At 43.7% G+C, this 16,675-nt stretch overlaps 1 protein-coding gene across 1 annotated transcript in view; it reads right to left on the reverse strand.

The window, feature by feature from the left end:
- The window catches only part of CERS6 (ceramide synthase 6), a 76,460-nt gene extending 61,451 nt beyond the window's left edge, over nt 1–15,009 (reverse strand). Inside the window, exons 1-4 of the mRNA XM_018568550.1 lie at nt 14,969–15,009; nt 13,145–13,250; nt 7,389–7,519; nt 2,757–2,814 (exon numbers count right to left, since the gene is read on the reverse strand). Coding sequence (XP_018424052.1) covers nt 2,757–2,814; nt 7,389–7,519; nt 13,145–13,250; nt 14,969–15,009 — 336 coding nt within the window. The remainder of the gene's footprint in view (nt 1–2,756; nt 2,815–7,388; nt 7,520–13,144; nt 13,251–14,968) is intronic.
- Between the last annotated feature and the right edge of the window lie 1,666 nt (nt 15,010–16,675).

Raw genomic sequence — 16,675 nt, forward strand, 5'->3', positions numbered from 1 at the left:
AAAAAAAAAAAAAAAGATAGAGAAAATAAAGGAAAAAAAAAATAATCATACCGCCAGGGAGGTATAAAAACGAGCGTCGAATTATCGTTTCACTGAACAAAAAAAAACGTGCTGAAAAACGAACAGAAAAAACACGCCTATGGTACGCCCAGGTGTGAACCCAGCCTTAAGGAAAAGTAATGTTGGATACATTACCTTAATATTCATTAATACATAATTCAATCTACATTTGGTATCACCCTCTTAACGTCTATTGTACAGTCTGTACAGCAGAGATCATAAAGGGAAGGGAGAAGCAGCACAAGGAGTTAATCAGGCATGATGTAGTGCAAAGAGAATGCTGACAAGTGGGAGAGAGCAGAGTGATGAGCTTATCAGCATGCTGATTCTCCTTCCACTGTCCAATTACAAAAAGAGGAGTAAGGGTTGGAATGGAAGGTGACCTATAAGTGAAAGTGAAACTGCAGCAGAGAAAGATCAGGCCCCCTCCCCTGCTAGACTGGGCTGAGTTGTGTGGCAGAACTGTGTAAATCTCAGGGCTGGATGGGCAGAAACACAAATCCTTTAGCAGGTAAAACAGCTAACAGTATATATATATACGTATACGTATTCCATCTGTGCATTTAGGAGTTTTCCTAGAGCTCAGTTATGAGGTAGTCTCACTTCCCCTCTTGCATTTGCTATTATATAAAATAAAGTGAACGTCCAACACACAGAGTAGGATTGTCTGAATCCAGTGAAAGCAAGCATGCATGCCTGGGATTTCAGATAAAAAAAATTTGGCCAGCAGAAACTCATGGAGATGTGAATAATCGTTAAGTGATTTAACTCTCCATCGTTTCCCTACTATTGAAGTATCAGTTTTGGGCAATCTAGCTCTAAAGAGATAACTTCATAAACACAAATAAGAGCTAAATATTTGAGATAAAGCTCTCAGGAATACGGTCTTTCTGCATAAACAAGAGTGAAGTTGCTATGATGTTCAGCTAATCAGGAGAAAATAGTTAAATGCGGGTATTTTATAGAGTATTTTTATATATTATTTTAGACCTTTTCAAAATGTAAGAAGTGGAATAGTTGCTAGGCAACTTTGTATCAAGAAAGAATAATAAAATGCAACAGCTGACTTCAATTTTATCTTTCCAGCATTGCAGTCCTATTTTATTCTAACCTCTACAACTCAAATATACAGCAACAAAAAACAGCTTTATATTAAATAAATGCAATAAATAATGCGGTTTACAAAAATCTATATTTAACCCAAACGTGTATTTCTTAAAATCATTAAATGTATTTTTAAATACAGGTAGTGAAAGTACCTGGATTAAGTCTTACATGAGCTTCTTGCAATCACCCGCAAAGCAGGTCACCGACAGAATTAGGGGCAAGAATGTGAGCCAAGCTAACCAGGCTTATTAGGCTCTATGGCCAGGGGCCGACCCTAGCCCGGGGGCAACAAGGCGGTTGAAGCGGATGCTGGTGGTGCACACTAACCAGGGGGGCATGATGCTGGTCAGAGAGTCCCGCTCAGCTCCTGGCAACTAGTGACATCACTGGTTGCCAGAAGCTGAGTGGGACTCTCTGAGCTGAGCAGGACGCTGGCCAGAGCATCCCAAGTTGCTAAGAGCGGGGCAGGGAGATGTGTATGACCCTGACCCTTACACATCTCCCCACCTGGCTCTCAGCAATTTGGGACGCTTTGGCTGGAAAGGGGGTGACAGGCCCACTTCAAACATTGTGCAGCTGAGTGGATATGCTGCTCTCCACGTGACCCAAAGAGATGCCTCATTATAAGGACGGCCCTGTCTGTGGCGTTGCCCGGAGCTGTCAAGCTAACACTGTGAAACTGCTCACAAAAAGCAGAGTTTAAAAAAAAGATGATCCTGCTACCAACTGCCTTGATTATCTAGGGGAATGGTTCAAAAGAGTTAAATTAATAACATTTTTAAATAAATGTATTATTATTGTTATTATTAAAATTATTCTGGGGAAAAAAACTGATTCCCATTCCCTATTCACCACTTCATTGTAAAAAGTTACAATGTAATTCACGGCAGCCTTCAGTCTTCCCTGCACCATTTTGAGTCTCCTCTTTCACATCTTCATTTAGTAGCTTATAGGCACAGAAAGCATAAATCCCATAGAGAACCATAATAGTTACTTGAGCTCGAGATTTGGGGAGATTCTGGTTCCCATGACCACAATGATTAATTATTTCACAAAAACATTAACTTTATGTATAACCAAGCTTCAAACATAATTGAAACAACAATGATTCCTAATAAAATAATAAAGTAATGAAGACTGAGAGCGTGGGAACTGGAGCAAGGATTCCTCCTGGGATATTAGGCTCCAGATACTATCATGAATCTCTAGGAGATTCATGCAGACTGAGGCTGGAAGTCTCGGAGCCAAGATGCTGGTTTGCTTTGTACACCCAAATTTTGCCCCAGACAGCCCTGACCCTACGACAGGAAAGGCAGAAGACCCTAAGACTATATTTGGTATTAGACTCTACATAATTCGAGTGGTGTGGGTTGCTTTCATTCTAATATTTTACTCGACCCCTCAATGTGTGTTATCTGAGTTTAGTCGATTAAAGTATTCAGATTTGATTGGCTGCTCTTACGGAAGTCGATTCTAAACATTAGCATAGTATTTCTAAGTAAGCCCTGAAAGAAAAATTAGGAATGCTTGCTATATTGCACCAAATAAACCTCAATGCATATTAACCAAAGCTATAAAAATGTACCTACCTTTTTCAGATATCTGATCCCATATGTAAAGATATAAAGGTTGAATGTAAATTTCCACCTGTGAAAAAATATTACACACATTTATTAAGAAGTACAATAACAAATTAAATGATTATTAATAATAATAATAATAATAATAATAATAACAGAAAAGGGTGGGCTTGACTACAAATATACAAGCTCAGCTAGTTATATCATCATGCAACTTAAAGACAGAGAAAACATGAAAATATTTATAAAGACATTATTATTATTATACCCTTTTGTTTCCTGCTTTAAGTTTTTTGATTATTTTACCCTTTTTTTGTAACATATGTGGATGGCAGATGATTTGTGTTTCATTTAAATAATCAAAATTCCCCCACACACTTGCCTAGTAGGTCTTAGCTTACTGTCTATGTAACCTTGCTATTAAATTGACTATGCTGCTGAGCAAAACTGTAGATTTCTATAGTAATATAAAAGCAACGTTCATTGTTGTTCTAATCAACTGGCAGGGCCACACCACACAAAAAATAGCAATTTGCTTTTTTAGTGAAAACTTTAATTTGTGCTTTCGTTAAAGACCCATTTTCATTTGAACAGCCTCCGTCTCTGCTTGAAGAGACATTTGACACTATTTAGCTGTGCAATGCAGGTTCCATTGAAAGTCAATGGGGTTTATCCAGTCCTGATGTAAAGACACTTATCTTCAATTTCTCAGATCTTTGCTGGCTTACTGATGATAATATGAACTGAAGTGACTGTACCATGGCTCTACTAATCATACATCCATTCACTTCAATAGCAGCCCTTCATTTACATAAAATCTTGATTTTCAAATTCATACCATGTATTAAGTAAGCATACAGAAAGGAATATGTGCCCGCCTTTTTTAAATCAAATGCACACATTTATCAGCACCAGGGTTCCCACATTGAGAACTAGCATTATTACTATAGCTGCCCTCATTTTTTACTAACTAATAAAGTATGCGCTATACTCCCCCCCCAAAAAAAACATTTCATCCTCCCCTAACAGAACAAACTCACCTCCCCACCTTCCGGTACATTAAACACTTACAACCCGACTTCAGGTTGCTGTTAAATTTACCCATGCAGTGGGGTGGTCCTCGTCAATGCATGAGTAAATGGTAGTTTGCTATAGGGGAAAGGAATAAGTACCAATACTTACTATATTCATTGCACTCCCGGCAGCCACTGCTCTACACTGCCATCTGGAAATTCCCAAGATGTTGGTGGGCCCTTTGCCATCCTCACATATAATGCTGGACTGCTAGTCCTTCATTGTACATGATGGCGTCAGAGAGCTGTGACTGGCTAGGAAGCAGAGTGCAGCTTCTTCAGGAGAGCTGTCAAACAAACAGGAGGAAGCCTGCAGGACTGATGAATATGGTACGTATTTTGATTTATTCCATTTCCCCCTAGCCAAAATGAACATTTAACCCATAGGGGAAGGGGGAATCCTACTGCATGGGTAAATTTAACAGCAGCTCAGAATGAGGCTGGAATCCTTAGCCTGTCCCTTAAAGAGTAAGTATGCTTAGAATCCCTCAATTCTCAATTTAAAAGAAAAACTTTCTTGAAGGGGGTGGGGGTGGGGGAGCAGGAGGCTATAATTGACAGGTCCTATGGATCAATTTGTAAATTGCCATTTACAAAAATATATTTCTAATCATATGATAATCATGATGGAAAGATTACTGCATGTCTGCTAACGCCTCTTAAATGACTGCCTTTAATGACTGAAGTCTGCAATAATGTTATGAATATTTAGAGCAAATTGCTGGAAACTTTAAAGGCTCCAGTTAGCAGTACTCCAACCGCACCATCTGAGCTGGCAGTACAGCCTAATAAATAAGGACATTATATCAATGGTGTGTCATGTTATTTAATTAACAATGTACTCCATCACACCAAATATGCTATAAAACTGGACATGCCATCTGCTTTTAATAATATGGTCCTATCTGATGCGCAGAACCAATTACTAACTTCACATTATGTCTGAATGAATGCTTCTGTGCATTGGCAGCCATATGCAGCAACTTTTATCATTTAATTAAATTAAAACTGGGCCTGGCCCAAGCTGAGACAGAAGTAATTAGTTTTCATTTAAGGTATGTGATTTAAAATATGAGTTAACTTTTATAATATTTCATTTCTATACAAGGGTGTAACCAGTGCCAAACCTAGGGGGACGGGGGGCATGTGCCCCGACGCGGCATCATGGGGGGGGCGCCGCCAGCAGGAGCAGTGGCGGATCCAAGGGGGAAACCACTTAAAAAAGGCCGCTGCAGCAGTGATCACTCATACAGTTCTCCCCCCTCAGCCGTTCTGTAGCTGTAGCGGCCGAGGAGCAGGAGAATCAGTGTAAGAGTCCAGTGCTAACTGCGCATGCGCCAAACGGCACATTGCCGCACGAAACGGAACGACACGTCATTGCGCCAACCCGCGCATGCACAGAAGACCTGGTACAGCAGGGCGGGAAAACGGCCAGGAAGTGACCTATATTTCAATCATCACTTCCCTATATAAGCCCAGTCTGGTCACTACCAAATTGCTGGATTATCGTCAGTCTCCCCTTGTTCCTGTGCTAGTATGTGATTCGTTTGAACTTGTTGTGACCTGGAAACCTGTCTAACTACTGGAAATGTATCTCTATATTTTGCTGAAGGACTTTCAAATGAACTCTTTTTCGCCGAGGTCTAGTTCCCAGAGACCCATAAAGGTCCCCTTACAAAAATGTAAGTTCTGTTTCAAAATGTTACTTATTTGAGGTAACCTTCCCACCATCCATTATCTTTTCTGAACAATTATTTTATTTTTATCAATATTATTAATATTGACAAGTTACAATTTCTGGAGCTTGATAAAAATAAAATTGTTCTAGATGCCAAGTTTATATGTCTCCCCACTTATCCATTTTGCAATTCTATTCCATAGCCTCTTAACCTTTCCACAGCAATATAACATATGATTTAGAATTGGAAAAAGAGCACCACATTTCAAGTAATGAGACTTGCCCTCGCCCTTCAATTTCCAATATCTCACATGAAAAATGAAAGCTCTGTTGATCAAATATACTTCTTTGGGTTTCCTTCCCATAGAATGTTTTACAAACCTTCATTAACCAATCCTCTATTTATTCCTCTACATCTCCCACCTCAGAAAAAAAAACGTTCTTTCATTTCTTATTAAATACATTTTTAACTGATCTTATCTTATTTAACTTTTACTTACTATTAACTTTTTACTTAAATATTAATCTTTAACTAAAAGATTTAAAAAATATCAGAAAACACAGAGGTTTTCTATAAGTTTCCTAAATTGAATTTCCATCAATGAGCAATAACCCAATTTTCCCCATCTATCAAAAATGAAAAAAAAATATAACCCTGGTACAAACCTTGGGTATGGGTTGTCAGACTTACAATACAGATATTTCCAAAATAATTTCCAAAGGGTCTCATAAAATTGGGATCCCCAAATATCCATGGGCAATCATTTTTATTGGCATGTAATTTTGAAAATGCGTTTAGTAAAAATATTATAAAAACTGTATCAACAAAGTGTAGCGGCCTCTATGTATGTGTAAATTCGTCTTTAGCCAGCAATTGGCTCCATCAGTGTTTATAATATGACTTCATTATCCTGAAGACCAGAGTTTCTGTGATGCAATGATATCTCTAATCTCAGCTCTGCCTATTGGCACACATCTGAACTCTCCATGACCAGCTATGCTGTCTAAACACCTACACTATCTCACATCCTCTTTGCCATCCAATAGCCAAAACAGAAAATGCAACCATGGCGCGCTTATCTGTTCCCCTGATGTCACCAAACAGCAAAGAATATCCAAGCAAAAGGGTTTCTTCTAGCTCTTTGTAGCAGTTCAGTACCCTGTTCTGTAATAATTATTGCCATTCTATTACAATTCTGTCTAAACCATGTCCGCCTTGACTATCGTTTGATTACAGATCATGATTGCCTCTCAACCTGCTACCTCCATGCACATCAGCTGTCACCAATAAGTCAAGGCTGGGAGGGAGGCAGAAACCGTCTGTGGACTCCTGCTGAAGGCTGGACATCTCCTAGAGATTTCCATCTGGAAGGAGCCCAAATGACTGACTGGGAACACAAAAGAGCCACACTAACAAGCAAAAATAATTCCACACATTGTACAAAATAATAATACCAGTTGTCGAGAGAATATACAGCATAGATGGACTAGACTAAAAACTTTTCACAGTTGCCGGAAGCTCTTCCATTAACTTATTACTAGACTTATGTTACCATAAAATGTAGTAATGTTTCCAGAAATCCATAAAGATACACTCATTGGGCCTGTGTAAGACAGTACAAAGAGCAATGGTCAGCAGTAATCTTTGGCAGCCAACCAGAATTGATCCTTTATTAGTTTAGAGTTGGCTGTCCAGTTTCCACATAAAACTGGAACACATATTCCTTTGAAGTCTCTCCACTTGGAACACCACAACCAAATGTCTGATCAAACAATTTGGAGCACTTGAATTAGGAAATGCCTGACAGTTTGTGTCTTGGTTCAGGGAGAATAATTTTCTTGCGGAAGGGGAAAAACACTTAAAACTACAATTGAAAAACATCTACTCACATGCTTTCACAGAAACGTGTTAATGTACTTGGCTTCTCTTGATTTCTTCTCTGCCTGAACCATCGTTGAATACTGCGCACATCCCAGTCCAGCTGCTTTGAAAGACCTTCCAATCTCTTTTCATCTGGATGCTGTAATAAAAGACAATATATTTAAATCAAGTGTCTATCAGCTGTAACAGGGTTATTCACAAAAGGGTGAAGAGTTTGGAGAAGGCAGGAGAAGTGAACAGTCTAGGCCAAAATAGCTGATTTGGAAAAATTCTCCAATTCAGCTCACTTTCCAGTTCAGCTATGTTGTCCTAGATTGTTCCCTTCTCCTGCATTCTCCATACTTCTCACCCTTTTGTGAATAACCCTGTGAGTTTCTGATCTAACTGATGGCTTTTTCTTTTCCTTATAGTGATGGCCCAAGGGTGCCTACTGAGCCGTGTAGAGCTTATTAGGCAACACACTTTTTAATCAAACCTGAGAAAATGGCAAGTATCACGCAAGGACCATCTAAGTTCATTTCAGCCTTATTAACTAAGGCAGTACATAGATCAATACTGATGTTCAAAATGCATTATAATTTACTGATATATTAGATAATCATCTCAGTGCCTAAAAAGCATGAAGCTTCAAAGAAAAGAATATATAAAAGGTTCATGATCACACATTGTATCTTTATCATGGAGACTCAATTCAACCTGAAAAAAGAGACCATAGTCATTAGACCAGTGGTACCAAACTGCAGCCCACAGCCTGATTGTGGCTCTTGCTTGCCTTCAACTAGTCCTCATGTGTCAGGAAGCAGGGGGTGTTGCCCCTGCTCGGGGGGCACGGTGCAGGGCACGGGTTTCCCCTCAGCTTGGCAGAACTCCTGGTGCCCGGGTTGCGGGTACGCATGCTCGAGTCGCACGGCGGTTGCGCATGCTTGGTACGCAGTGTAGCACTCCTACTCCATTAGGCATCAGGTGTGAGCCTTGCTGGGGGAGGTTCCCTGTACACACCTTCCATCTCTCTCGCCTGCCATTGGTTCCCGAGGAAGGAAGCCTCCTGGTTGCCTCGGTGACCGGGGGGTGGTCCTAACTCCCCTAGCTATAAAAACCTGGCCTGAGCTCTGGCTTATTGCTGAGTTATTCCACCTCATGGTGTGACATACGAAGCTCCCCTCCTATGTGCCTTGTTGCCTGTTTCCTGAACCCTCTGCTGACCTCCCGTGTACCAACCTTGGACCGCCTATCGTTTCTGACCCTCTGCTGCCTGCCTCGACTTAGGATTACCCTCGACTACCTCTTTGGATTGCCCCCTGGTTACCTTGCCTTCGGACCCTTCCGGCTGCTTCCTGCCAGCGGGTTCCCTCTGTGCTGCTCGCCCGCGGACGCACCTGATGCCTGACTCAGCCATTACCATGGAACCCGCAGGAGCGGCTGAGGCTATCACGACCCTCGGCGAACAGCTGAGCCTGATGACACGGGCATTCCAGGAGATGCAAGCCAGCCACGAGCATCTGTTCCAGAGGGTGGTCGCACAGGAGCGACGCAACGCGGAAGCCACCGCGCTGCCGCCCTCACCTACTCCCACTCCGGCACACACCGTAGAACTGGTTACCAGTGAGCCGACGGTGGGCCTCCCAGAGCGGTTTTCTGGCGATCGGAAGAAGTACCGCTCCTTCATCATCTCCTGTGAACTCTTCTTCGTCCTGAAACCCCGCACGTACCCCACCGATTACATCAAGGTACGCACATCTATTTCTCTGCTTTCAGGACCTCCCCAGATGTGGGCACATCAGTTGCTGCAGGCCAACGACCCGGTGCTTACAACCTGGGAGTCCTTTGTCGCCGCCATGCAGCGGCTCTACGATGACCCGCTACGTGCCTCGACCGCCAGAGGCACCTTGCGTACCCTCCGCCTAGGCAGACGACCGGTGGAGGACTATATCGCTGAGTTCCGGGAGACCGCTCCAGATACTGGTCTCAATGATGTGGCACTGGTGGACCAATTCCGGATCGGGTTGTCGGAGCACCTGAAAGATCGGTGTACCATGTACCTTGGAGGCCCTGATGGACTCGGTGACTCACCTGGACCGACGCTTCCGCGAGAGGCGACAGGAGAGGCAGTCGGCACCACCCCCACCGGCACGACGACTGGATCCCCTTCCGCTTCCGAAGACGGCCTTTCGCTCACGGTTTGGGCACTTTGAGTATCTCGTGATGCCCTTCGGGCTCTGTAATGCCCCTGCTACCTTCCAGTGTTTTGTGAACGATGTCTTCCGGGACCTCCTAGATACCCACGTCGTTGTGTACCTTGACAACATACTCGTCTTCTCCCAGACACTGATGCAGCATGAGAAGCACATCAAAGCGGTGCTCCACCATCTCCGGACCCACCAGTTGTACGGGAAGCTTGAGAAGAGCACCTTCGATGCCACGTCCATCGAGTTCCTGGGCTACATCCTATGCCCAGGACGCGTGGAGATTGACCCTAAGAAAATTCAGGCCGTCTTGGAGTGGCCCGTCCCCCACAACCGACGGATGGTCCAACAATTTATTGGCTTCGCCAACTTTTACAGGCGGTTCATCCGTGGCTTTTCATCCATCTGTGCCCCCATCACAGCATTAACCAAGAGCGGCACGTCATTCACATGGACCCCTGAGGCCCATCAGGCGTTCCAGCGCCTCAAGCACTTGTTCACCCAAGGCCCTGTCCTGGCACAGCCGAACATCGCTCTTCCGTTCTACCTGGAGACCGACGCCTCCGAAGGGGCGGTTGGAGCCGTTCTCTCTCAGCACCAAGGGGAGAGACAGCTGTTGCACCCGGTTGCCTTCTACTCCCGCAAACTCACCCAGGCTGAGCGCAACTACGACGTGGGCGAGAGGGAGCTGCTCGCCATCAAGACTGCCTTGGAGGAATGGAGGCATTTGTTGGAGGGAGCGGAGAACCCCGTGGTGGTCTACACGGACCACCGTAACCTCGAATATCTCCGCAGCGCTAAGCGCCTGAGACCCCGGCAAGCCCGGTGGGCCCTCTTCTTCACTCGCTTCCTTCTACAGATAACCTACCGCCCCGGATCCAAGAACGGCAAGGCCGACGCCCTGTCCCGTATGCATGCCTCTGAGACCGGACCTGCGCCTCCAGAGGCCATCCTGCCAGCAGCGTACTTCATGACCACCCAGCACTCCCTAATCAAGGAAATCCAGAGGGCCAGTACGCTGGTCCCGGAGGAGGCCGCCCACCTGCCGTTGAAACAGGGGCTACGCTATCACCAGCAGCGGATCTATGTTCCTGCATCCCAGCGTGTACCAGTTTTACAGCATTACCATGACCATCCCACAGCCGGTCACAGGGGCCAACGCAACACCAAGGAGTACATCCTACGCCAATTCTGGTGGCCTACTTTAGCGGCGGACGTGCACTCCTACGTGGAGTCCTGTTCCGTCTGTGCGCTCCACAAACAACCGACCACCGAACCTGCCGGCTTATTGCAACCCTTGCCGGTACCTTCGGCACCCTGGAGAGACATTGCGATGGATTTCATTGTGCACCTACCCCCCTCACAGACCTGCACCACCATCATGGTAGTGGTGGACCGGTGTACAAAAATGGCCCACTTTATCCCCACTTCTGGCCTCCCTACAGCTCAGCGGACCTCCTGCCTCTTTCTGCAGCACGTGTTCCGGCTACACAGGCTCCCGGTCACCACAGTCTCGGACAGGGGCTCCCAGTTTACGTCCCGCTTCTGGACCCACTTCTGTCGGGGTCTCCACATCACCCGCAGCCTGTCCTCCGCGTACCACCACAGACCAACGGGCAAACCGAGAGGACCAACCAGACACTAGAACAGTATCTCCGATGCTATACCTCCTATCTACAGGACGATTGGATGAGCCATCTTCCCTTGGCTGAGTTCACCTACAATAACCAGCAACACTCATCCACGGGCCTCTCCCCGTTCTACGCCAACTACGGCTATCATCCCCTGACCCTTCCGGACGTGCCTGTCGATGCTCCAGTGCCAGAGGTAGCCCAGCGGCTCCGGCACCTCCGGGAGCTGCGGTGTACCCTCACGCAGCAGCTCCGAGACGCCCAACAATGACAAAAGGTGCAGGCCGATCGCCGGTACAAGAGTGGGGACAGGGTGTGGCTCTCCACTCAGCACCTCCGACTGTCCTGCCCCACCAAGAAGCTGGGTCCCCAATGGCACAGTTACTCCCAGTGACTCCAATGATGTGACACTATTTCCCCTATTTACAATAACTGTGGGGCACTATTTCTCCTATTGACATTAACAATGGGGCAATATACCTCTCATTATACCAATGATGGGGCACTATTTTTTCCACAGACACTAACAATGGGCACTATTCCTGTTACTGACACCAGCAATGGTGCACTATTCCTCCTATTCACCACAGGCACTGGGCCATTTATTACCACCTCTGCTCACCAACTCTGGGGCAATTTTCCCTTCCACTGACCACCATACCTGGAGCATTTTATTTACTTCCAGTGACCAATGATGTCCAGGTATTTTCTACTTCCACTGGCTGCAGTCTAGTCCCATTAAGATCTGAGGAACAGTGAACTAGCCTTTTGCTTAGAAACATTAGGGACTCTCGTATTAGAAATAGTATTTTTCTTCAAAAATAAAATGCTGCTGGACTGCAACACCTGAAACATCAGTAAGCCCATGCATAAAGCAATTACAACACACAAAGTACAGTATCCTATAGTAAGGCATCAGACCCTTCATCAGTTCAAAGCCATCTAATGAGATTCATTCTGATTTGGTGAGAAGGGTTATGGAACTTTTTAGATTACTCTTTGAAAGGCCAATGGACTGCAGGTGGTACATTATACTGCTTATGAAAACAGTATACAACTCTTATACATGTAACACAGACCTACCAGTACCTTCCCAAATCTGCACAAATACATTTCTCGCATATACAACAGCAACATACACTACCTACAAAACAACTGTTCTTAAGTCCTTAGCAAGGCAAGAGCTGAAATGTAGCAAGGGGGCAAAGCTGTGTGAGTGGGATGGGTTTCTACACTGGCTGGTCACACATGGAAAGACCCAAATGGGCAATCTGAGTTGTATGATACATATGTGAACACAACCAATATTACAAAGGCGCCTGGGAAGGCATTAGTATTTGCATGGTTGTGTACGACCCTTCATGTTGCATGAGCAAATGTAGTGCCAGCCATTTGGTGGGTGAGGAAGAAGTGGACATGGTCAGGGGAACTTCTGTTGATGGTAGCCCTGCTTTAAAGGTTAAGGTTATCTTTCAGGCCATGTTTCATGTTACAGCCAAATTCAGGGTGTAACATAAAACATGGTTACTTAGCCACCCACCCCCACCCCACCCTACGGACGCCCACTCCCCCAAACACACTTACCTAAATCGTGAGGCTCTTCTCCTCGCAGGCTGCTGTTGATTTTTGAAAATGACGCAGTTGTGCGTGGCTGTGCCCACACGTCACTGCCAGTGTAGTCCATTCATTCTTCCTCCTGTCCATGTTACCGAATGTCCATACCTTGGTATGGACATAGACGAAAGGGAGAACATGCAGGAGCCAGAGCATTGCACCACTGATCACTTTTGCAATGCTTTTCTGGGTAAAATGCAAAAAAAAAAAAAAATTATGCATTTTTTTTGTTTTATAAATGTGTGTGCATTTATTTTTATTTTTTTTTTAAATGTGGATCTTACTTTTAATTGTTGATCAAAGGTTAATATAGTGGGTTTTTTTGTGGCACGGTACCTTTGTAATTGCAGTGAAGACTTTTTCCAGTATGGCGTTGTGCTGGGCCTTTTGTGGTCCATTGGCTTGTATTTTCAGAGCCAAAGCACATGGTTTTGCAATAAACCTAAAATAGCAACAAAAACAAATAAATAAACTTCATATAAACAACATTTCTACCACAATAATATTTGCTAAAACTCGGGACAACACAAAAAGTTCACAAAAACAAACCCAACCATGAATACAAGTAGCACACAGCATATGTTTAGTCTGACAGCATTTCACAATGTACAAGATTTGCTGGGAAAGCTCACTGTAGCGAAAAGTGATATATGAAAAGCATCTCAAAGACATGATGACTGATGGATTCTTCAATTACATCCCTCTGTTAAACCCCCCCCCAATAAACACACGGACTGCGCAACATGGATTTAAATGCAGCCCCTTAATAACCAAAACAGTTAACAGTTACCAAAAGTAATAATCAAAAATAAAATACAAATAAATAATCTGAACGAATGTTGAATCCAAGAAGGGGTCTTTGGTGTTGCACATCAACCCAAATAAGGCCTCTACTATAACCACTATAACTCACCCCAACCAGCTTGAGGACAATTACTGCTCCCAAGTTCCAAGGGGCCAGGCCCCCAACAAATATTGCCACCAACGGGGGAAGCACCCTACCAACCCCCCCCCCCCCCAATAAACACACAGGCTGCACGACATGGATTTAAATGGCCACAGCAGCCCTTTCTTAACCAAAACAACAATAACAGTTACTAAAAGTAATAATAAAAAAACAACACACAAATAAATCATCTGAATGACTGTTGGATCTGAGAAGCGGTCTTTGGGTGCCCATCAGCTCAAATAAGGCCTCTACTAAAACTTCTCCCATGTCCCTAGCCACACCCCAACCAGCTCGAGGACATTTACTGCTCCCAAGTTCGAAGGCGCCATGCCCCCCGACAAATGCCGACACCAAGCACCATACCAGCTGATAGCCCCCCATTTTGTAACTGACTCACATTTTCAGACCCCCAAAGACCCCCTAACCCGCCAAGCTGCCGTGACATAAAAGGACATTTTAACAGCCATCAACCGCAAAAATTAGGGTAGGGCGAGCGGGACAACCTGCTTCCTCCGTCGACTTTCCAGAAAGAACACACATCAGCCCTTGCAGTCCCAACCCATGCGGCTTCTCCCCGCCCGACACCAACCTCCAATCAGCTAGGACCAACTAATCCACACTATTTAACCCCTTCTCCAGGGACTATTCCTCCCCAGTCATGCATCTCCTCTGCTCATTATCTCCAGGTCTGTCTTTACCTATTATAAAGAAGATTTTCTTTTCAGTTTAGTTTCTTTCTTGTTTCATAATGCACTAATTGCGGAGTGAAGTCATTTGCCACATGGTCCATTAGTACTGATTTCATGATTTCAACTTCCACTCCTTTCAGGAACTCTGAATAAATTTAATTGAAAACGTAAGTAAGCCAACTAAGATGCAGCCCAGGGGTCTAATTATAATTCTTTTCACACAAGATTCACACATCTTTTACCCAGAATTCACTTATATTTCCACTTGAAAATTGTATGAAAAGTGCATTTTCTTTTTAATAGACCACTTGGTGTGTTCGACCTAAAAGGCTTAGATATTTCAAAATTCAGCAGTATATTTGCAGCATTGCAATTTTAAAATGTCTTCTACTAGAAATGCATGCAAGATTAAAGTAGATCTAAACCCAATCAATTAAAGTTCATTAAAGCTTTAACACATCAATGTAATGTTTGTAATGTAATGTTTTTAATATTTTTAAAATATTCAGCTTTCAATATTACCTGGCTATCCAGCCATGAAGGCCTTTATTCAACCACGTCATGTTACGGAGTGACAACGGTTTCCCAATTGTGTTCCTGTGTTGGCACCCTTTTGATAATGCTGGTCCCCTTTAATTATGTTACCATGTAATGACATGCCCATGAACTTTATGGTATAACATGCAGCGTACCCTGGTCTGCCTCCATCTATACAACTAAACTCTTAAATGGGTGAAATGCGTCAGTGGGGCGGACCTTGGGCAGGACACCAGTGACGTGGTACAAGCTTCAATAAACGATTCCAGTGGAATCTGGAGTGCGGCCAGCTTTTCTTCTGTTTGTATGCGTTGTCACCCTGTCACAGGCACCTCTGCTGGAGACTACAAGCAGCCATAAAGAAACGCATTGCACAGTCACTGCCCACCATTGTCACTATAGGGAAGCCAATATTTTATAAAACAAATAAAGTCAATAAAGCGCTGTAACATTGTAAATTTCATACAGTTAGGGTTTAGATCTAATTTAAAGTAGAAAAAAAGTCAGGATTATTACTTGTTAACTTACATACTATCAGTCATACTGCTTTTTTTATTAATTTATTACGGGTATTTATATAGCGCCAACAATTTATGGATATCATACTGCACAATCTAAGGTCCCTATCTCACATACATACTAGGGCCAATTGAGACTTCTAACCTATCAGCATGCCACTGAAGTGTGGTAGGGAACCTAAAAGAAACCCACGCAAGCACAGGGAGAACATGCAAACTGTATGGAGATCATGTCTTGCATAATTTTCACATTGATAGGGTTCCATCATAGCTAAATGGTTGCTCCTAATTACATTAACTTGTGGATAGGGGAATGAGGTGAAAGGTTTACCGGTGAGTGGCATAGCATTTTGTACAAAGCTTGGATAAACTGTGACTATATAGTTACATGGCACAAGCAGGGGAAATAAAAGCTATACCTGTCTTGGCTGCCAACAAGGTAACTGGCTACAGCAATCAAAGGTAGGCACCCAGAGATTGAACATCTTCTCAATCAACCTGTGAGCACCAAATCCCAGGGTTCTCTCCTATGCAAATTCTCACACTTCACTGTAATCTTGAGGTCTGGTCTGTCCCCTCCCTTGCCTTCCTACTGGGCTATGACCTTAATGGACAAGCCTTAACCGCCAAAAGAAAGTATAGGAGGCAGGAAATAGTGGAAATCTATATATCAGAGCACTACAAGATCTAGTGCTACTGGGTTCCTCAAGAAGACATGCTTTTGGTCTTTTACCAAGCCACTCCTAGACAGCATTGTAGAAAGCTCTGTACATAGGAGGCCTGCTCTGCACTGAACTAGATGATCAGGCCCATCTCCCACTCCTTTCCATATCTTTTAACTACGTCAGATTATTATGTTATTAAGCTGAGGCACAAAGAACTATAATAGATTTCTGTTTCACACCAGGAGGATAATTGTGCTCCCATTTTTTTTAAATACCATTACTTTTCTTCTACTCTTGATTTAGCCTCTGATTTTCTTTTTTTGATGGCAAAATTATATTTCAACCTTTATATATGTATAAATGACAAAAAAAGAACATTCGTGCAGCTGTTCAACTTTACATTCTATCCTTTAATTAAGTCAGATTAAAGCAACAGTCTGTTTCAGGCTCTGTCTTTTGCTTCTCTCTTGGGAATCAGAACAGCGGGAATAATTCTCAGTCCCTGTCCT

Source organism: Nanorana parkeri, unplaced genomic scaffold, assembly GCF_000935625.1.
Source record: "Nanorana parkeri isolate BGI_ZX_2015 unplaced genomic scaffold, ASM93562v1 scaffold1206, whole genome shotgun sequence".
Lineage (NCBI taxonomy): Eukaryota > Metazoa > Chordata > Amphibia > Anura > Dicroglossidae > Nanorana > Nanorana parkeri.